A 23,015-nucleotide genomic window follows, 5' to 3' on the forward strand; every position below is an offset into this window, starting at 1 on the left:
TAGACCACAAGTAACAAGCTTTATCTCATCAGAGCTTCACTTTTGTTTTTATATTTATAATGCTGGGTGGACACTGAAGGTATACTTAGTGCTATTGCTTGGGTCAAGATGATTGTAGCACTGTGTTCTGTGATTTATAGGTTATGGAGTTGACTTTAAGGAGTAATGATAGGTTTGCTTTGAGAGCCACTTTCTTGGCATGAAAAATGCAGTATTGGTACTCTGTAGATAGAGCTCTTGAGCCCAGATCCACAAAAATATTTGAGCCCTTAACTTCCACTGATTTCAATGGAAGTGAGGAACTTTAAATACCTTTATGGATCTGGGCCTTAATTCCTATTCTTGCCAGGATGATATGATGCTCTCAAAAAACCACCTGACAGAGAGGGAACAATGATACTGCACTTGAAAGGTATTAGCTGATAGTCAAAGGTTTGATGTCCCTGCACAGCTACTGAGGATACATCAAAGAGGCTTCATGGAGAAATCTCATTGACTGGCTGAAGTTATATTCTTGCCTCTGAAGGTTTCCAGTACACTAGATATAACTGATAAGTTAACTCAGGAAACTTGTAAATTGTCTAAAATTAAACACTTAGGAATAAGCATACTCACTGGTCAAAATAATGAAGTATAACTACCCTTTAAAACACGTTATGGAAGATATGAAATTGCAACTTACAACGTTGGAGGAAGTCCACTCCACAGTGATTTAATACCCTCTATTTTAATAATGTTCACAAACGCATCCTAAAATAATAACCAAATACAGATCATGGGTTAGTTATTTAACTCTCCAATTCATGAAACAATTATGTTGGTGGGCAGGAGATGGAATTAAAATACACTGCAAGAGAAAGTAGTACACTAAAAAATAGTTTGTCACACTAAGGCCCCAATCCTGTAAATACTTAGACACATAATTAACTTTAAGTACTAGTTCCTCCATTGGTATCAATCAGAATATTCACATGTATAAAGTTAAGCATGTACCTAAATACTTGCAGGATCAGGACCTTAATTTGTAACATCAGTAGACATCAAAGAAGTATGACAGATATGACTGGAAACAAATTACTTTCAAAACAGGTACAGCACAGGCAGCAACTGTGAAAGCTTACCCAAACTATCCCACCCACACACCTCTACTGTCACCTGAAAGAACTACCTCCAGGTATAAGAAGATAATTCACTCTCCATGCTTAGTCAGTATTTGGCTTCTAACAGCAAGAATGCATATTATGCTTGGCCAATTAGGATGGGATTTTATGGTGATATAGACACCACCGATAGAAACTATGTGGACCACTAGTTAGTTTCATATGGGTCACCAGTCATTATAGGATGATGATTTTCTGTCACTGTACCTACCTGTACTGTATTTGAATATATGTCCTTTGTTTGTTATACCATTACATATAAAGAACCACTTCCTCAAGGGAAGTAAATTGGCACAGTTCCATTGGCTGATTTATACCAGCTGAGGATCTGGCCAAACGTTTGTTCCCATAATTAATACACTTTTTGTTGTGATGTGATTCCAGCAAGACAATTAATGTTGGCCCAAAGTGTGCTGGACACATTTACAATCTAAAACAGTACAGAGGGAGGATGGGAGAAGGGATGCAACAAAAAGCAGTGACTGAGCAGGGAAATCATGCATCTTATTAGTTACATGATATGTTAACAGAATTTGACATTAGTTCATGCAAGAGGCTTTCAATGGCAAAAATATTTTAAAAAATTTTAAATGGCAATTTCTTGAAAATTAGACACCCAATCATATGGTAATAAAGGATAGCTTTATTAGCCTCAGAATTGTCCATAACTACTTCCCAAAAATAAAAGAAAACTCCAGAATCTGGTAAAATTAGTCCTCCTCTTGTATTCCCCACCAAAATGTCCCTTGGTATAGGGGAAATGTGCACAAGATCATTTACCAAACAAACAGAATTTAAGTGACTTACTAAAGATTATGCAGTGGAGTTGATTGAAAAATGCAGACAAATATTTATAAAAAAAAATCTATTTTATGAAAATTCATTGAAATTTTCAAAAAAACTTCAACTACGCTAAAAGCTGGTAAAAAATCCCCCAATACTTTTCATGAAAAAAATGTATAAAATTGCAAAAAGCTCACTAAAATTTTGAAAATTCTTGAATACCTCTATTATGTAGTAATACACAAGAGTTAAGAAAAGAAATCTGGTGGCTGAAGTGGAGTCCTGTGCTTTAATTTCTAGATTCCAGTGTCTCTTCTACAAAATTGCTTCAAATCACCTAGTGAAATCCTGGTCCCATTGACTTCAATCGAGCCACAATTTCACCCCTGTACTTAACTAGGACAACCTTAAGATTGGGCTAATAATGCATATTCAATTCAGTAAATGCTGAAAGATCTGCAGATAGAAAAGTACAGTAAGTACAGATAATTATTATTATGCATATGTTTCAGACTGGGGAGGTAGGATCAGTGGGTCAGTATCTTGGCAGGAAGGAATTGTGGCTTCCCTTTCCACCTCTCCTTTGTTTTAATTAATCTATGATTGTTCTAGGTGAACGTGTGTGAGACATAAAAAGACAGATCCTTTCTCAAACACTTCGGATAACTATTAATAATTCTATAGTTATAACAGATAAAAGTAAGTAAAATAAAATGGAACTCAGAATAGTGGCTTAGGAATTGTGGGTGGAACCAAATGACCTGGTTCTAGTTTTTGTTCAGACACTTAATTTGCTATGATTTTTAGCACTTTTTACCATAATTTAAAGTGAAGAAATGTTATTCTGCATATGCATATATGCGCAGAATACCATTAGCTACACAGCAGATCTTGTTCAGATGTGCATTGACTGGATAAGGTGAGGGCCTGCAGGAGCCATTATGCTTGGCAATCAGCACAGAACTGGACACACAAAAATAATAAGCTCAGCATTCATTCATTCTTCCTAGAGTTGAAGTTCCAATTTAAAAAAAAAGGAAAAATATGGGAACTACCAAGTAATGTTTTGTGTCTACATTTAAGGTTTTAGCTTGGGTCCTGCAGGCTGATTAACAAAGCTGCAAAAACCAACCCTGTAATCTGACCTGCATGGATCTGAACCTTACTGTTTTACAGTAGGTAGTGTGTCAGAAAGAAAAGCAAAATCTTATGAGATACTTGCTATATTTAAACATGTTGATAAATCTTCTATAAAATCTGCACTGACAAAGTATGTACACTCCTAGTGATATTGTCTTGCAATATGAAATGCCTCTCAAACAACATTGGATAGCACATGAACTCCTTAAGAGGTTTAATTGGTAGTATATCAATGTTTATTATTAACACATTCCCAGTATACTTAGTATTATAAATATAACTTCCTTACCAACATCCCTCTGAAATGGCCAGGTTTCTTATACCAGGCTTTGCTGTTCCCATCCTCACAGACATATACATGATCCATAAGACCATTGGAGTATACAAAACATTTTCCTAATTAAATGTTACATATAAGGAAACAGTTAACTCCTGCAATATCTTTACCATTCAATAGCATTTCTAAATCAATCATATGGGTAACAAATATGCTGGTCTGACAAACTGGGGCAGAATAAACTTGGAAAGCCAATAAAGGCTGGCATTAAAAAGGGAAAGGGAGGGGAGCAGCAAACACACCTACCAAAAACATCCCTGCCAGATTAAATGAAATTGCTTACCCAGACTTCAAAAGCTGGAGTTAAGCATTAATGGAGCTGGCGCTACATTAGTGGCTGTTGAAGGAGCAAGAAAACAGGAAAGGATTTGGATATAATTAAATCAGATTTCATTTATACCATCTACCCTATGAATAGGTACTATTATCCCCATTTTACCAATGGGCAAACTGAGGCACAGAGAGGTTAAATGACTTTGCCCAAGGTGGCACAGGAAGTCTGTTGCAGAGCAGGGACTTAGGTATCTTGATCACCTTCTTATTTCTTTTCTCTCTCTCTCTCCTTTGTTAATTATATATAAATAAATAGCAAGAATAAATTGCCATATCTTTGACAGAAGTGTAAGATGACAATATGTGATTTTATCAGAGGGGTAGCCGTGTTAGTCTGAATCTGTAAAAAGCAACAGAGGGTCCTGTGGCACCTTTGAGACTAACAGAAGTACTGGGAGCATAAGCTTTCGTGGGTAAGAACCTCACTTCTTCAGATGCAAGTGAGGTTCTTATCCACGAAAGCTTATGCTCCCAGTACTTCTGTTAGTCTCAAAGGTGCCACAGGACCCTCTATTGCTTTTTACAATATGTCATTTTAGCTTTCTGTTTACACAAGTGATCAAATAAGAATTATTGCTCCTTTTCAAAAGTCTCCTCAAGCTCTGAAGATGGGCTTTACTGTTGAATTAGGATTCCAGTAATCATGGTTTTATAATAATAAATCTCTTGTAGGAATATTCAACATAATTATATTGATGTCTATTTCTCCTTAATCAACTGTATATAGTTTTGCAATGTTCTTGTGCTCTTCATAGTTGAAATACTGATGCGATCAGAAGAGTGGCTATGTAAAAATGGCACCTTCTTACTTAAGAAATTTTCCTGGGCGTACTGAGTTATACCCACTTACTTAATTGACTAAAATAAGTTTTTGCTACTTTTTTTACTCTTATTGTCATCATAGAGTCAACACAGCTATAGAAGAGCGAACTAGAATCTTCTCTGGCTCAGCATCAACATAATTGTCAAGTAAATTCAAACTAGGGTTGCCTACTGTCTAATCACACAAACCCAAACACCCTTGCCCCACCCCTAACCCGAGGCCCCACCTCACTCACTCCATCCGCCCTCCCTCCGTCGCTTACTCTCCCTCACCCTCACTCACTTTCACCAGGCTGGGGCAGGGGGTTGGGGTCAGGAGAGGGTGCAAGCTCTGGGAGGGGGTTTGAGTGCTGGAGGGGGCAGGGGATTGGAGTGCAGGAGGGGTGAGGGCTGCTGGCTCTGGGAGGAAGTTTGGGTGCAGGACGGGGATCGGGGCTGGGGGTTGGGGTGCGGGACGGAGTGAGTGGTGCAGACTCGGGTGGCTCCTGGTCAGTGGTGCAGCAGGGCTAAGGCAGGCTTCCTGCTGCCCTGCCCCGGCGCTGCTCCTGGAAGCAGCCAGCACATCACTGAGGTCCCTGGAGATGGGGGCAGGAGGCTTCGCGTGCTGCCCCTGCCTCCAGGCACTGCCCTGCAGCTCCCATTAACCACTGTTCCCAGCCAATGGGAGCTGCGGAGTCAGCGCTCGGGGAGGGGGCAGTGTGCAGAGACCCCCCTGCTGCCCCAGGGCCCGCAGTGACGTGCCAGCCACTTCTGGGAGTGGTGTGGGGCCAGAGCAGGCAAGGAGCCTGCCTTAGCCCTGCTGCGCCGCTGGACTTTTAGCAGCCTAAAATCTAACGGTTTGGCTTCAGTAACCTCCAGGAGATAGAGCCCGACTCCGGGAGACTCCTGGCGAAACCGGGAGGGTTGTTAACCCTAGTTCAAACTGCAAGATCAAGTTTTGCTTTCAGTTACATCTGTACAACTCAAATAACAATACTGGAGTTGCAAAGTTGTACCAGAGGGCCAGAATTTGGACCTCAAAAACATTACTACTAGAGATGAGGTGCAAGTCAGAAAGAACACACAGTTGGACTTTTTAGAGGGGGAATCTTTTTCTTAAAAAAATAAGCAAATTCGAACTAAAGGCATTAAGACAAACACAGAACCTTACATCATCATTTTTCAGAGTAGAAGTACACTTAAAATAGATTTGGGGGAAATTATTAAGATTGAAAGTGTTTATAAAGATATCAGATTAACTTAATTATTTAAAAACCTGTATATTTACCATTAGCGAATGAATTGCTTTGGGCTTGCAGTCGAATTTTGACAACATCAAGAGGTGTCACTAAAACAAACCAAAAAAGAATCACATGACTTTTTGATGAATACATTTTAGATGTATTATTTCCTCCTTAGGAACGCATTGCAAGCCCTGGAAGAGTAGCAGCACATCGATTCTGATGACCTGTCATGAGACAGTTCCACAACTACTACACTAATTATTTCTCAGAAAAAGAAAATAATCATTTTGCAAAGTGTGACGGGATCCCCAGGGTGCAGCCTGGGACTGTGGGACCGCCTAGGTTGTCTCTCACAATGCTTTGACAGTGACAAGCAGCAAGCCCCTCCAGGTGTTGTTATCACTCAGCACAACCGCATGTGGAGCTCCACACCCAACTAGATTGCATGAATGCTCCCAGAGCCACTCATGAATCACACAGAGAAAGGCACCAGCCAAATCCCCCCAGGCTCCCAGCCTCATACCTCAGGAATATACCATCTTGCACTGCTCGTCTTATTAATTGGTTCACCACTTCATTGATGGAGAGTGGATATACACTAGCATTTGTAAACCTGAGCAAACACCCTCACCAAACACTTCAGGCAAACTCGTTGGTAAAAATAAATAGTTAAACAAATTTCTTGACTACAAATGATAGATTTTAAGTGATTATAAATGAAAAGTTAGAGTTAGTTACCAAAATAAAATATAAGCACGCAATCTAAACTCTCAACCCTATTAGACTGGGCAACATTTAGATGAAGCAGTTTTTCTCACCCCACTGAATATTGCAGTACATAGTACACCCTTGAAACCTTGGTCAGTCTCCTGTTGGAGTCTTCAGTCTTCTGAGTGTCCTAGTTGCTTGCAGCGTAGGTGGGGGAAGGAGAAAGGCCAAGCACTTGGCCCCCATGTTCGGTTTTATACCCTTAGTCCATGTGCTTGGAGAACACAAGTCCAGGCATGTCTGGTGGGCATTGCTGAGTCCCAAGGTGAAGCAATACCCTGGTGTGTCTCCTGTGAGTGAGTCATTGAATTGTAACTCTTCTGCTGGACAATGGGTGATAACGTCTGTTCAGCACCCACCCAGCGTTGGTTACCTGGTTACCAATGCCCTTGTCATTATCTCTGGAGAGTTTAGTATCTGGGCACTTCCCAAACCCACAGCATATTTTAGTGACAACCATACAGCACATTCTCATAACTTCATATGCATTAATAATATACATATTTAGATGGAACAGTGGGTTTCAGCAGATCATAACCTTTCCCCTGATATCTTACACGGCATGCTTTATATGCAGGATCACAAATATATATAAATGAGGAACATGGGGTTTACAGGGCGCTTCCCCAAGGTATAGAATGTCACACAAGGTATCAGCTAGAGAAAACAGAGAATCTGTTTAACAGATGTTTTGCTGGACTAAGAATAGCTAATATCCTATGTGGCTAGTAGGTGACCAGCTATCCCTTTGCCTTCTAATTTCCCATCAGACAGACTGATATAAAATGTTTAGAAGAGCATGGGGACTATTCAAAACCCAATCAAAGAGGCATGTGCTATTAAGCTGTACTGCCGAACTTGTATAAAACAGCACAGCAAAATCATTTAAATGGCATACCGCAGTGGAAACAGTGTGTGCTAATTAAGCAATTGTCCATATTATCAGAGTAACATAGTACCCATAGTGTGCTAGTGTATACTTGTCTATTTCATTAATTGATTTTAATGGCAATCTGCAAAGTAAAAAAAGTTGACTTATGCTCTCCTTTGCTTCTTTACAATGCATTTAGATGCAGGTATGTGGGGGACTGGCCTTTTTTAAAAAAAAATCAACTTTCTTTTCACTTTAGAAATTAAAGTTTGTCTATGCTGAAAGCTACAGTGACTGGAGGAGTAGTGAAATATGACATCAGAGGAGGTCATATCTATGTTGAGAAATTTACACACACACACAAAAATCAGAACAACTAAGAGGTAAGGGATCTTTAGTGAGACTATTTGCTAAACAAGAAATGTAACACCTAATATAATTACAATTCCTAATGTACATGGAAGAGGAGAATGGTTTTATTAAAGATCCAGACACATCCATCCCTTCAACTATCAGCTTACCATACGTCCGGATTTCCCTGGACATGTCCGGCTTTTTGGTCCTCAAATCCCCGTCCAGGGGGAATTTTCAAAAAGTTGAACATGTCCGGGAAAATAGAGAGGCATAAGCCAGGGTCCGCCCGGCCCCAGACGACCCGCCGGACCTGCAGCGCAGCCCAGCCGCCCCGCTACATTGTAGCAAGCTCGGGTGGGGGGAGGGTGGCGCAGCCGCAGAAGGCGGTGAAGGGGCCGCTGCTGCCCCCACAGGCCGGGTGGACCGCGCGCCCCAGCCGAGCCTGCAGGACCACAGGGAGGCTGGGCCCAGCCAGTGGCTCAGGCTTCCCTCACGGGCGGGGACCCCCCGGCCACTGGGGGACCCTTCCTGCGGCCCCGGCGCCGCAGGAGCTGTTTCCAGCGGGGACAGACAGGCCGGGGAACGTGCTCGGCGGCGGCAGGAAGGAGGCTGTGGCGCGGGGTGGGGAGTGCGGTGTGTGCCGGAGCTGCAGGGACCCATGCCGCCCCGGTTGCCGCTGAGCGTCCGAATCCCCCGCCAGGCAGAGGCTGCCGGGTGAGTGGGGGAGCAGGACATGCGGGGGGGGGGGCGCGGAGGCTGCAGGGCGAGGAGGAGCAGGGCAGGCAGGGGCATAGAGACGGCAGGGGGGCGCAGGGGCAGGGCAGGCGGGGGGTGCAGAGGTTGCCTGGGTAGGGGGTGCAGGGGCTGCAGGGCGAGTGGGGAGCAGGGGTAACAGAGGCTGCAGGGCAAGGGGGGGTGCAGAGACTGCAGGGCGAGTGGGGAGCAGGGGCTGCAGGGGCGGAGGGGTGCAGGGGCTGCAGGGCGAGTGGGGAGCGGGGGTCACAGAGGCTGCAGGGCAAGGGGGGCTGCAGAGGCTGCAGGGCGAGTGGGGAGCAGGGAAACACTTAGCAACCCCCAACCAAGATCAGAGCAGGAGGGAGGAGGGGGAATGAGGGGTGCTCAGAGGAGGGGGCAGAGACTTTGGGGAAGGAGTTGGAATGGGGTTGGGGCAGGGCCGGGACCCCTATGGAGTGTCCTCTTTTTTCAGTGTTGAAATATGGTAACCCTATTCATAATACACATGGCTGGAGACTCCTAAAAGGTCCTCTGGCAAATCCAAGGAAGATCACACATTATCTTGTTTTGGTCTTCTTCATACATCAAAATATAGCAAAAAAAGGGCACAAACCCAATTAATAAAAAAATCCTCAGCAGCTCAACTAAAATATTTTCCACAGCATGTCAGTGAGTAAAAAACAATACTAAAGTTGAAGCAATTCATTTAGCAACCATATAGCATGAAAGTGTACACCTGCAAACTACAACATCTGCTAATTACTTCAGGCTCTATTCGGAAAAAAACTATAGCAAGTCACATGTGATCTCTGCACAAAAACAAAGTGATGGATGCTCATATGTTTTCCTTAGCTATTTTCAACTAGCCAACAAAATTAAGATAAATCAATAGTAGGCACTTTTAAATAGATTAAAGAGTGTCCACATAAGGGGGCTGCACCAGTTCAATTAAAACAAACTAGAAAGAGAGTAGTTATACTCGTACAGTTTCTGTATAGACAAGCCCAAATCTGCTATGGAATTAAGCACTTTTGCTTCAAGTTTGTCTTTTTTTCCGCAGACACCCAACATTTTGTTTTCCATCTTCCCTCCTGGTTGGGACCTGCCAGCAGCTGCCTCTTGCTCTCCAGATTTCTCCATTATGCAGTGGTAGTTGGATTACAGTGAATGTGATCAGCACTGCTCCAAGTAGTCACACAGAGTTGGAATCTAGTTTACAGCCGGGCAGCAGGGGGAACCAGAAGCATAAACTAATGAGTTGGGCAGTGTGGAGAATAGTGCAGCTAGTAAGGTCCAGGGAAATGAGCTGCTAAATGAGGCTATAAGCTGGTCCCTTCCCTTGCACAAACATGGAAGGAGGTTCCGATCTGGGTTGCTTGCAGAAAACCGTAGAAGCCAAGGACTGTGCAGAGTGCAGGGACGCAGGTGAAAAACATAGTGAAAAACTCATCCTTTAAAATAATCAACATATTATATACCAATTAGTATTTTAAACTATCAGATGCAGCTGCATGTATTGCTGTGGAGGAGAGGGAATAGAATAAATTGATTTTGCCATGTAATTCAGCAGTGGTTGCTGAGGAACTTTAGGCATTGCTGCAGCAGAATCAGGTCCCACTGAATACAGGGAGCCTTAGTTATACCTGAGGTCAGCATTCCATCTGTGCTGCAAAATGAAAGAAGCCAACTCCTGATGGCAAATCCTGTTTTAGAGCAACACTGTCAATCAAGGGCTAGTGAAGACATACCCACACAAAATTGCACACAAACCACATCAGAGGGGGAAACAAAGGAAACTTTCAACCTATTATTCTCCCTACAGCCAACTCAAATGAGAATTCCTCTAACAAAACACAAAACTATTGCCAACAAAACCACTTTTATCTTTTATAATATTTTTCAGCTTTGAAGCACTTTATAGTAATTAATCAATAATAAATAAATAATGGAGATATCTCATCTCCTAGAACTGGAAGGGACATTGAAAGGTCATCAAGTCCATCCCCTGCCTTCACTAGTAGGACCAAGTACTGATTTTGCTCCAGATCCCCAAGTGGCCCCCTCAAGGATTGAACTCACAACCCTGGGTTTAGCAAGGCCAATGCTCAAACCACTGAGCTATCCCTCCCCCCTCAACTCTTAAACTCTCCTACAAGACAGGTGTTATATTCATTATGCAGCTGGAACATACTCAAGTCCATGCAGCAAGTCAGAATTGGGATAGCAGTTTAAAAGTTGTTGGCTTCCTGTCTTCTTTTTCCAGCCTTGTGGTCAGTTCACTATATCACGGTGCCTCTAAAAATCTAATTATTTTTTTTCCTCATAGAAGAAATTCTTCAATACATTTACTTTTCAGGTTCATTATAGCTGAATTCACAATCCTGCAAACACTTATGCAGGTGAATAGCCCCACTGAACTTGAGTGGGATGACTTGTGTGTAAAATTACTCACATGCATAGTGCTTTCGGGATTGAAGATTAGCATAGTAAACAGACAACTTACAACAGAGACCTTTATCTGTCATCCATGTTTCAGAAGTAGGAATAACTGAATCAAAACTTGTTTTGCCTCATTTTGATTATAGATAGAAAAGTAAATTATTCTGTGACATTACAGGGTAAGGGCGAGGAAACAATGATAAAAGTTAATAAAAATTGTTCCCATTTTTGGAAGTGACTACATTTTGTTAAGAGACTGGAAAGACTCCAACTGACCAAAGTATTTGTGGGTTCAAAATACTTAAATAGTAATGCTGATAGAGAACTCATCAAAGGCTTTATTGTGCTATAGCATAGCAGAATAAACGTATGTAAAATAAATGTTTAAAGATCTTTTAAAATTGTCTAAACAAAAGAGAGTTATGATTTACTTTATGCTAAGTTTGATCAATATTTTATCTTACCCAACAGTGATGTAACAATAGCGCCACAACAAGAGGCAACTGCTTGCTGAGTAGTGGTTATTTTATACAATTCATTGTTATTCTCTTCAGAACCCATAATTTTGCTCTCACAGAAAAGCAACCTATTAAAAAACAAATTAGATTGTTTTCAAAACTTATGGAAAAATCATTAGAAAAAAGTGTAAATATTAGTATTCTGTTTGCATACCAATATTGTCAAGTCATTATCTATTGTAAGAGTTAGAAAATGTATTTGTTCTACAGCTTGTTCTGAAAATATATTAGATCTAAGTTTACTTAAATAAAAATTAAAACAAAAAACTCTGATGCATAGTTAACTGTAGATTTTTAATACCTTTTAAACATTACAAATAAAGAGGCTCTAATCCATGTCCACATCTTCCCCAGCTAGGTGCTCAACAGCATTTGCTAGTCCAAGTGAAATGGCTGGATGTTGTCAGCACTCTGAAAGCACTGCAGGCCATATCTCTTCGCTAACCATCCTAGCAACACCACACTCATGCTGAACACGAGAAAATATATATTCTACTCCTGAAGGCATTCTGCGGCAAAAAAATTACAAATTCTGTGCCAAAAAATTAAAAATGCTGCGCACAATATTTAAAATTCTTCAAGTTTTACTTGTCAATAAATAAATGCAGAGGCTCCAGCATGGCAGTGCACAAAGGTGGGAGATCACCCTGCAACCTCCCCACCACCCATCCCGGATACACGAACTCAGAGGTGAGGTGGCACCTGACCCTGACACAGCATAAGCCCTGGGCCTGCCCCAGAAACATCCTGGGGCCCTGCCCTTCTGTGCTAGGCGCACCAGGTGTGGGGCAGGCAGGCTCCAAGTGTGGAGGGGCTCAGTGTGGGGGGGATCCAGGTGTGGGGTCAGAGGATTCTGTGTGAGACAATCTGGGTGCAGGCAGCTCTGTAGGGGGTCTAGGTCTGGGGTGATCTGGATGCACAAAGGCCAATTGGGGGGGGTGGGGGTTCCAGGTGCAATGGGACTCTGCAGGGGCTTCCAGGTGAGCGTGGTTGAGGCTCAGTGAAGCGGTCTGAGTGCTGGGGGAGTGGGGTTTGGTGGGGGTCTGGATACAGCTAATTGGGGGTCAGTGGTGTGGGGACTCAGGGTGGTGCAGGGGTGTGGTGCTCATCAGAGTGGGGGGTTGAGTGCAAGGAGCTCAGTGAGGGGTGGTCTGGGTGCAGGGGTGGGGGTCTGGAGGCAGGCAATCTGGGTGCAAAGGGCTCCAGATGCAGGGGTTGAGGTTCAATGGGGTGGGTTTAGGGTATGGAGGGCAACCCCTGCATCTGGAGCCCTCTGCACCCAGATTGCCTGCCTCCAGACCCCTACCCCAACCCTAAACCCACACCCTGAGTGTGGGGGGTATCTGGGTATGGCAAGTCCAGATGCACGAGGGTTGGGCGGATGGGGGAGCTGAGGAGCGATGGGGGCAGGAAGCGTGGAGGATGCTGAGCTTCCTACAGCTGTGGGGAGGTTTCTGGGGGTGGGTCTGACACAGCCCCAGCCACTCCTTGCAGGGGAAGAGGAAGTCCTATTCTCTCCTGCCTCCAGCCCAGCTGGGATTAGCAGCTGATCCTGGCTCAGGGTAGGAGCCACTGGCTAGGGTGTGCTCAGCCCTGTGGTGATTTACCGCTCCACTGGCTGCTCCGAGTGCCTGAAACGATGTACCTGCGCAGCTAGGGAGGGGTGCGTGACTGCTATTGCATCTCCCCGTTGCTTCCCTTTCAGAAAATAATTTTTCTGTAGGGAAGCAAAGAAATCTACAGGGGACATGAATTCTGCGCACGCACAGTGGCACAGAATTCCCCCAGGAGTACTGATTCCCTGCAGAATTTTACAACATTGCCTTTGAGGAAGAGCACTTGCCCCATACCATTCTCTTGGTGTGATCTGTAAGGAAAGGGTGGAACCATTCAAGAGCAGCACATCCATCCCTACTGCAATCCAAGAGTTAGTCAATAATACCTCATGGTCAGCACTACCAAAGGCTAACAGATCTAACAATATCAGCATGGACATTTTATCCATCACCAGGAAGAGATCATCTACCAATGCAATGAGGGCTGTTTTTGCCCCTTATACAGGTCTGTACCCAGACTGAAAAGACTCAAGAAGAACTGAAGCATCTGGGCACTCAGGCTTATCTCATAAAAAACTTCTCTATAATCTTACCCAGAAATTGCAGTATTGACCAATAGTTAATGAGATTGTTGACATCAAGTTTTCATTTCTTGAACAAAGGCCAGGAGAAGCCAGAAGGCTGTCCTCATGAGCCAGGAAAGCCACAAGTCCGAAGAATAGTATGTGGGACAAGTATGATCTAAAAGTCAAGGCATGTCTTACTAAATGTACATATAATTAGTGCAGCTGTTATTTTATTGATGTTGCAAAGTTCTTGTAAATTTTAAAGGGTTCTATATAAATGTTGTGTGTTATTATTTGTCTTTACTACCTAATGACTTTAATCTCCCCATTATACAGGCTAATCTTAACTGGCTACATGATGCAGACAAATCTCTTTAAAACTCTTCTAGAGCAGTGGTTTTCAAACTACAGGTCATGACCCAGTCGTGGGTCACGGAATGCAAGGAACTGGATCGCAGCAGCTCTGGTCAGCACCGCTAACCGGGCCATTAAAAGTCCCGTTGGTGGTCCTGCCCGACTAAGGCAGGCAAGTCCCTAACTGTTCTGACACCGCGCTGTACCCCGGAAGCAGCCAGCAGCAGGTCCAGCTCCTAGGTGGGGGTGGGGGGCACAAGGGGTTCCGCGCACTACCCCCACCCCAAGCATTGGCTCCACACTCCCATTGGCCAGAACCCAGCCAATGGGAGCTGGCAGGGATGGTGCCTGCGGGCGAGAGCCGCGTGCCTCCACCTAGGAGCCAAACCTGCTTCTGGCTGCTTCTGGGGCACAGCGCAGGCCGTGGTACCAGAACAGGTAGGAAGCCTGCCTTAGCATCCCCGCTGTATCGCTGACCGGGAGCTGCCTGAGGTAAGCCCGCGCCCCAGCCCCGCGCCCCAGCCTTGACCCCACCCAAACCTGGAGCCCCTTCCTGCACCCCAAACCCCTCATCCCTGGCCCCACCTCAGAGCCTGCACCCCCAGCCCAGAGCCAACCCCCTCCCATACACCAACCCCCTGCCCTAGCCCAGAGCTCCCTCCCACACTCCTCATTCCCGGCCCCACTCCGCAGCCCTCAGCCCTGCACTCCAACCCTCTGCCCCAGCCCTGAGCCCCTCCTACACCTCAAACCCCTTATCCCCAGCTCTGTTGGGTCGAGGGCATAAACAATTTTCTACAAATGGGTCGCCAGAAAAAAAGTTTGAAAACCACTCTTCTAGAGCATGCTTTCGATTTGACTGTTAATTAAACAAATAAGTAACTTGTTTGCCAACCACTCCACATTGTCTCTTTAGCATTTAAAAAAAATATTATTTTGTATTAAAACTACTGTCAAAACATAAACCATACACATTTCTCCAATAGGTAATAATCCTATTCAAAAGGAGAATCCTTCATATAGCAAACTCACAAGTTCCCAAAACCTTGGTCACGGTAGGAAGATATACTACATCTGTAATCAAGTATCAGGGGGTAGCCGTGTTAGTCTGTATCTACAAAAACAACAAAGAGTCTGGTGGCACCTTAAAGACTAACAGATTTATTTGGGCATAAGCTTTCGTGAGTAAAAACCTCACTTCTTCGGATGCATCTTCGGATGCAAGTGAGGTTTTTACTCACGAAAGCTTATGCCCAAATAAATCTGTTAGTCTTTAAGGTGCCACCAGACTCTTTGTTGTTTTTACATCTGTAATGTGATTTACAAACTTGGGTTCAGAAAAGGATTCCACACTCCCAGTGATGGAACCTAGCTGCTTTCTTTGAAGATCTCCTCTCACACACTCTTCTGTGAAGCAAAACAAGTCATGTAGGACCACAAGTGAAAATATTTTGGGAACTTACATTTTCACCAAAAACAATTGGTTAAAAGTTAAGGTTGTTTGCATACAAAACCAATCAGACATTCTTAAAAGCAAAGAAATGCCTTCACACCCAAACATCACATTAACTATTCACAATCACTGCACCTCCATAAGGAAATCACTTGCAACTCCAGTATATTAAGAAACACATTGTGCGAGCATGTTTAAGCTGGAGAAGTGTTGGAGAGCCTCATCAGCAGATGGGGTACTACAACTGGGGAGGGAACATAGGATGGATCCTGTGCAGTGGGCGGAAACTGCAGATAAGACGTCAGCCCATCAAAGTTGGCTTCAACCATGACACAGTGGCTATTTTTAATACTGAATTTGTATTGTTTTCTTTTGTATTCATACTGTAAGTCCCAGGGCCAGAAGACAGAGGGCTTGAACTCTCTTCTCCCTCTATAGCAGGGGTTGGCAACCTTTCAGAAGTGGTGTGCCGAGTCTTCATTTATTCACTCTGATTTAAGGTTTTGCGTGCCAGTAATACATTTTAACGTTTTTAGAAGGTCTCTTTCTATAAGTCTATAATATATAACTAAACTACTTTTGTATGTAAAGTAAATAAGGTTTTTAAAATGTTTAAGAAGCTTAATTTAAAATTAAATTAAAATGCAGAGCCCCCCGGACTGGTGGCCAGGACCCGGGCAGTGTGAGTGCCACTGAAAATCAGCTCGCGTGCTGCCTTTGGCATGCGTGCCATAGGTTGCCTACCCCTGCTCTATAGGGAAGAAAGGGAAAAGCCACCTATGACTAGCTTCATTTACAAAAACAATATTGATTATCTATAATTCCATCTTCTGAGTTTTGCTGCTTTAGTTGGAATTTGTTTTCAAAGTATAAATAATAATAGATTATTACTACTGTACTCATGAAAGGACATAGGAATTGTGCAGGGTATACCCTGGAGTGAATAGATCACCCTGAGCAGTGGTTCTCAACCAGGGGTACACAGAAGTCTTTCCAGTGAGTTCGTTAACTCATCTAGACATTTGCCTGGTTTTACAACAGGCTACATGAAAAGCACTAGCGAAGTCAGTACAAACTAAAATTTCATACAATGGCTTATTTATACTGTTCTATATACTATCAGTGTTTCTCAATCTGGGGGGGGGTCGCAATTTATTATATAACTATATGTAAAAATGAGAAAGTAAGCAATTTTTCAGTAACAGTGCGCAGTGACACTTTTGTATTTTTAGATCTGAATTTGTAAGCAAGTAGCTTTTAAGTGAGGTGAAACTTGAGATACGCAAGACGAATCAGCCTCCTGCAAGGGGTACAGTAGTCTGGAAAGGTTGAGAACCACTGACCCTGATTACATAGGGACTTTAGTTCGATAACAAAACTCAAGTCCAACACAAAGCAAGGGGGAAAGGGCTTTATCCTAAAGACTAAGAGCTCAGTAGCAAGGGTCTTGTCTTGGTTTTCCATCTGAAGATTCTTTGCCCTGTGTGGAGTAAAATTGCAGGACTGGACCAATGGCTGTAGTCATGCAGAGCTGACTGTACAGATGGCAACGGCTCTCAACACCAGCAGAAACAAAGGTAATATCACAGAATTGGATCAGGTAGCTACGCCTCAGAGTGGGATGTGGAGAAGTAGTTCTCCCTGGACCGGTGCAATCAGGCAGAGCAGAGCAACTTCTCAGCTTCCACTGAGTCTAACTGGACCTGTAAGTGGGGTTTGGAGTGAGTGTGATTTGTACTGACACTAAGAGTTCTGGGTCAAGGAGCCAGACAATTACAATTTGGAACTGTATGGTTGATCAGACTCCTGGTGCACTGATTTTGGGCTGTTCATTTTCTAGTATGTTAATATGAATATGGTTTTCATGTTTGTTTTTATTGTTTTTCCCTAAATAAAAAGATACTTGTGGCTCCATGTTTCTCCAGGGTTCTGAGTGGGGAAATCCCACCTGCAAAAGTGACCAGGGAGGTTTTATTTTTCTTTCCCAGAGCCAGAGGTAGGAGTACAGATGTGGATGGTGGCTCAAGCCATAGTTTTATTGAACGTTGTCCTTGTTGCTGCCATTGGTACCTGGCAGAAGGGTTACTATAACAACATAAATATCAGTTAACTTTTTATTTTAAACTCTGACCAGTCTCACACACAAAGGAACAGTAAATGAAGATCAGTCTCGTAGCAGAAGTCCTGTGCATCACACCTACATTAAAGATAGGTTTCAGCTCCACATTCGTCCCTAATTTTAGTGCTTTTTTATTCAAGATGAACAGCAAAGAGGCTTTAAAAGGCATTTTAAAGAAGTTACTACTTGAAAATAATAAATTTTAAATACTGAGAAGGGCCATGTAATGGAGAAGTGGATGTAATGATGTAATAACTACTTTAAATTGTTTTCTTTTAATAAGCCTGTAGTTCAGCTCCATTACAATCCTGTAAATATCACAAACACAGATTTGTTACCGTAACGCCAACCCACACATGGGCATTGGGGATCAAACCTGAGACCCTCTGGAACTAAACACATGAACGTCTACTGTATGAGCTAAAAGACATCTCTGTATACTCCTGGGGAAGTTCTGCGCCACTGCACACATGCAAAATTCATGTTCCCCACATATTTATTTGCTTCCCCGCAGAAAAATGACTTTCTAACAGGGAACTAAAGGGAAGATGCAAGAGCAGTCACACACCACTCCCTAGCTGCACAGGTAAATTGTTTCAGGCACCCGGAGCAGCCGGTGGAGAGGTAAATCACCACAGGGTTAGGCACACCCCAGCCAGTGGCTTCTACCCTGAGCTGAGATCAGATGCTAATCCTGGCTGGGCTGGAGGCAGGAGAGGACTGGACTTCCTCTTCCCCTTCAAGGAGTGGCTGGGGCTGTGTCAGACCCACCCCCAGAAAGCTCCCCTAGCTGCAGGAAGCTCAGCATCTTCCCCTGCTTCCTGCCCACATCGCTCCTCAGTTGCGGCGGGGGGGGGGGCAAGAGAAGGGTCACTGTGTGTGGATGGGGGAGCAGTTCCCCAAAATCCCATGCATCCGGACCTCCCATACCCAGACACCCCTGACAAGCCACACCCCGTACACCCAGAATCCCCCTAGCCCTTCATACCCAAACCCCACCCCATTGAACCTCAACCCCTGCATCTGGAGCCCTCTGCACCCCAACCCACTGACTTTGGACCCCCACCCATGCACCCAGACCACCCCCCACTGAGCTCCCTGCACTCAAACCCCCACTCTGATGAGCACCACACCCCTGCACCACCCTGAGCCCTCACATACAGACCCCCAATTAGCTGCACTCAGACCCCCACTCCACCAAGCCCCACTCCCGCAGCACCCAGACCCCCCTGCTGAGACCCCACACCCAGACCCCTCCGCTGAGCCCCAACCACTTTCACCTGGAAGCCCCTCCAGAATCCCATTGCCCCTGTACCTGGAACCCCGCCCCCCCGAACGAGTCTCTCTGCATCCAGATCCCCCAACACCTACACAATCCACTGAGCTGCCTGCACCCAGATTGTCCCACACAGAATCCTCTGACCCCACACCTGGATCCCCCAACACTGAGCTCCTCCACACTTGGCTCCTGCCGGATTGAGCCAGCTTGCCTGCCCCACACCTGGTGCACCTGACGCAGAGGGGCAGGGCCCCAGGGCATTTCTGGGGCAGGCCCAGGCCTTGTGCTGCATCAGGGTTGGGTGCAGCGTCATCACTGAGTTCGTGTCCCTGGGATGGGGAGGCTGCAGGGTGATCTCCCACCTTCATGCACTGCCATGCTGGAGCCACTGCATTTATTTATTGACAAATAAAACTTGCAGAATTTTAAAATATTGTACTCAGAATTTTTAATTTTTTGGTGCAGAATGCCCTCAGGAGTATCTGTTAGCCAAGGCTATAGCAGACTCATCATTCTCTCGGGTGCCTAGCCACCAGTAGAGGGGGACATAGCGCCATTTTGAGCAAGCAGGGGGTTACCTTATAGATACCCAGTTTCTGATTTTTTAAAAAATTTTCAACTGTGTTGCAGTAAAGCAGGATTAGGAAAAAATACATCTGAACTGATGGAGCATTCTAACAAACCTCTGGTCCAATTCATTAATTACATGATATATTTCAAGTTTCAACAGAATTCTTATCACTTCATGAAATATAATTGCATAGAAAGCTATAACTGAAAACTGCAAAACGGCAGTAGATTTACCATTGTTGGCAATTATTTTCTTGCATCTGCAAAGTTAATCCTCTTCTTTGTTTTCCTTATTCAAAAATAAATATTCTAATATTGTTTTCTTTGAAGGTTTTGTCAATGCAAGGAGTCTACTAATCATAAGCAACTCTTAAAACAAAACAAAAAACCCACAACAAGCCAGCAGGCATGCACAATGGTGAAGGACAGGAAAAGGTTTGAGCATAATAAGATAATAAAAATGGGGCGTGGGATGCCATAAAATCATATACATCAGGACTAGATGGGAACGCTTAAGTAATCAAATTTTATATAACCTTTTTTATAGCATTTTCACTGATGGTGTCTCAGCAATCTTTCTGCTTAGGCCTCACCTAAACTAGAAAAGTTAAATCCCGAAAACTATGTTTGTGTCATGACTGGACAACGGTGGTCAGATGTAGTGGTCGGAGCAGGAGTCGGCCCAAGTCAAGTAGCAGGAGGTCAGAGTCCAAGACAGGCCAGAGGACAAACTAAGAGTCAGGATGTAGGCAGGGGAAGATTACCAGGAGATGAAGGTCAGATGCCAGGTTACAAACAGCAATCGAAGAGCAAAGACAAGGACAGACCAGGGTCAGAAGCTGGAGTCTAGGGTCTAATGCAAGCAGAGTCTAAAGTGGATAGAGGGAGAGAGGCAGTCAGTCCGCATTGTTGCTCAGATGCCCTCCCCTCTTAGCTTCCTGGGTTAAGTACAAGTATCAGCCAATCAGTGGGCTCCGAAGGGCTACCACTCAAGTCCTACTGGGCAGTGCTTCCTGTCAAGCTCAGCCTCACAGAGTCCTCCTGTAGGAGCCCAGCCTAAGCCTCGACTAGCCATACAGCAGCACAGAATCCCTATGGTCCCAGGTCCCAGCACTGTAGGCTCTTACAGTCTCATACAGGTTTTTTTTTTTTTTGCCTTGTCTGATGTAGTTACCAGTATAAGCCCTAGTCTGGGCACAATTATATCAATATTGCCTACCTTGCTTCCTGAAAAGTATATGCATTTTTATATCAATATAGTTAAAGCAGCAAAACTTTCTAGTATAAACAAACCCAAGCTCTAATGGTTCAGAGTCTTTATGTCTAAACAGATCTTCTCACAAGCTCATATACCTCCAGAGAGTCCATGTACCACCCCCAAAAGACTGGTATCATTCATACCCCCATAGGCTTTCACCAGGAAAAAGGTGTGCTCTTAACTTGGGTGAGGTAACTCAAGTTCACTGGGATTTTCCCTTGAATTAGCTAACTCTAGTTAAGAACACACTCCCCTCACCCCCAGTAAAGACAAGGCCTCAGAAACTTCAGTCCTCGAAACTGAAGGATATAATCAGCCCCTCCTCAAGATCATGTCCTCCTACAGATTTCTGCGCACACCCCAGGCTGAAGAGAATTTGCTCTCTCCATAGAAAAGCTCCTTCACCCCACCCCACAAGACACAGTCCCCTTTAGGAACATCAGCCTCTACTACACACACACCCCTCCCACTCTACCCACACAGACTCCATGTCCTCACACTAGTGACTACAACCCACACTCCTTCCCCCAACAGTATTCCCCACTACTGACTATTGCCCTCTCTCCTTCCCCCACTAGTGACTACAGCCCCCATTCCTTCCCCCCCACCATCCTCCTCTAGTGACGACAGCCCCAACTCCTTCTTCCCCCCCGCACCCTCCCCCATTAGTGACTACAGCCCCCACTCCCTCCCCACTAGTGACTCTACAGCCCCCCCACACACACCCTCCCCGACTGCCCCCGCTCCTTCCCCATGCACCATCCCTTCAGGATTGCGGCCACTGACAGACAATGTCGCTTCCCCACTTAGGGACCTGTACCCCCTACAGCAGCGTTCCCACCCGGAGAGCTCGTCCACGGAGGCCATCAGCCGCCCGCACGCTGCCCCGTACCGGGCTGTTGGGAGGCAGGAGCCCGCTCCGAGTGACTCTGCTCCCAGCGCTGGGGGGAAGGGCAGCTCCGGCACCGACACTAGCCTTGCGCCGGCATCCCCCTCTGCCGGGCAGCGCCAGTCGTGCCGCCTCCTCAGGGGGCGGCGCTAGTCAGCCCCGCCCGCCGGCGGGCCGCGCAGGGAAGGAAGGAGGCCAGGCTAGTAGGCCCCTGTTGAGGTCGGACTCGTGAGGCGGGAAAGCACCGAGAGAGCCACCCGCGGGGTGAGAGCGCCCCGGTCACGGGGGCCGGGGCTCGGCCTTAGAGCCCAGGGTGAGCGACCGGGAGCAGCCGGGGGAGAGGGGTAGCGGGAGCGGTGGCTGAGGCGGGGGTGAGCGTTGGGAGAGGGGCAGGGGATCCGAGGGGGGTCACCGCTGGGAGAGGGGCAGGGGAGCGGTGGCTGAGGGGGGGGGGTTACCGTTGGGAGAGGGCCAGGAGGAGCGATGACTGGGGCGGGGGTGACCGTTGGGAGAGGGCGAGGGGAGCGGGGGTGAACGTTGGGAGAGGGCCGGGGGGGGGGGGAGGAGAGCGATGACTAGGGCGCGGGTGACCGTTGAGAGCGGGGACGGGGGAGCAGAGGCGCGGTGGCTGGGGTGGGGGTGACTGGGACTTGGAAGCAGCAGTGTGTTGGGGATGGGAGCCAGAGAGCAGTAACTGGGGGTGGAGAGTGCATGGGCTGCCTCTGCCCTTTTCCTGTGCGTTTAATCTCTCTCTTGAACTATTTCTTCTGCAGGTCATAACCCTCGAAGGAAGGTGGACGGAAAAATGTGACTCACCAGGAAAATGAAACCAAGTGCTATGAAGATTAGCAACAAAGGACAAGTTACACGTAGGTGAAGGTCTTTCCCCATGTGATCTTAAACTGTTATGGAAAGCAGTTCAAAGTGATGTAAATCTCATTCAGTTGCTGTAATGGATTTTTTTTAACAAGTTAATTTAGGTAAATTGTTAACTGGGACCTGCTTTTCTCAAGTCCTTCAAATAACAAGGGGGCTACATTTAATTACTACCTATGATGGGGCCTCAATCCAGCATTTTGACTCCTGGTGGGCTCAAGGATGTAGGCCAGGGGTAGGCAACCTATGGCATGCGTGCTGATTTTCAGTGGCACTCACACTGCCCGGGTCCTGGCCACTGGTCCAGGGGGCTCTGCATTTTAATTTAATTTTAAATGAAGCTTCTTAAACATCTTAAAAACCTTATTTACTTTACATACAACAATAGTTTAGTTATATATTATAGACTTATAGAAAGAGACCTTCTAAAAATGTTAAAATGTATTACTGGCACGCAAAACCTTAAATCAGAGTGAATAAATGAAGACTCGGCACACCACTTCTGAAAGGTTGCCGACCCCTGATCTAGGCGCATGGCACTAGTTCTAGGACTGAAGCCTGATGTACCATTTCCTATAAATGCATAAACATGTTTAATTTTATTTGTTAAGA

The 23,015-nt window shown here is 45.2% G+C and overlaps 2 protein-coding genes across 4 annotated transcripts in view; one reads left to right on the forward strand and one right to left on the reverse strand.

The window, feature by feature from the left end:
• SLC25A40 (solute carrier family 25 member 40) overlaps positions 1–21,675 on the reverse strand; it is an 84,474-nt gene extending 62,799 nt beyond the window's left edge. Inside the window, exons 1-6 of the mRNA XM_034760384.1 lie at positions 21,480–21,675; positions 19,615–20,249; positions 11,430–11,551; positions 5,843–5,902; positions 3,373–3,479; positions 683–750 (exon numbers count right to left, since the gene is read on the reverse strand). Of these exons, the coding sequence (XP_034616275.1) occupies positions 683–750; positions 3,373–3,479; positions 5,843–5,902; positions 11,430–11,551; positions 19,615–19,640 (383 nt within the window). The 5' untranslated portion in view covers positions 19,641–20,249; positions 21,480–21,675. The remainder of the gene's footprint in view (positions 1–682; positions 751–3,372; positions 3,480–5,842; positions 5,903–11,429; positions 11,552–19,614; positions 20,250–21,479) is intronic.
• Positions 21,676–21,697: 22 nt separating this feature from the next.
• Positions 21,698–23,015, forward strand: part of DBF4 (DBF4 zinc finger) — a 36,524-nt gene continuing 35,206 nt past the window's right edge. For 2 of the 3 annotated variants that reach the window (XM_034760381.1, XM_034760383.1), the window contains exons 1-2: positions 21,703–21,840; positions 22,301–22,396. In XM_034760381.1, the coding sequence (XP_034616272.1) occupies positions 22,351–22,396 (46 nt within the window). In that variant the 5' untranslated portion in view covers positions 21,703–21,840; positions 22,301–22,350. Of the gene's footprint in view, positions 21,841–22,300; positions 22,397–23,015 lie in introns of all 3 variants that reach the window. The other variant, XM_034760382.1, reaches the window with a different exon arrangement.

This window comes from Trachemys scripta, chromosome 2 (genome assembly GCF_013100865.1).
Source record: "Trachemys scripta elegans isolate TJP31775 chromosome 2, CAS_Tse_1.0, whole genome shotgun sequence".
NCBI lineage: Eukaryota > Metazoa > Chordata > Testudines > Emydidae > Trachemys > Trachemys scripta.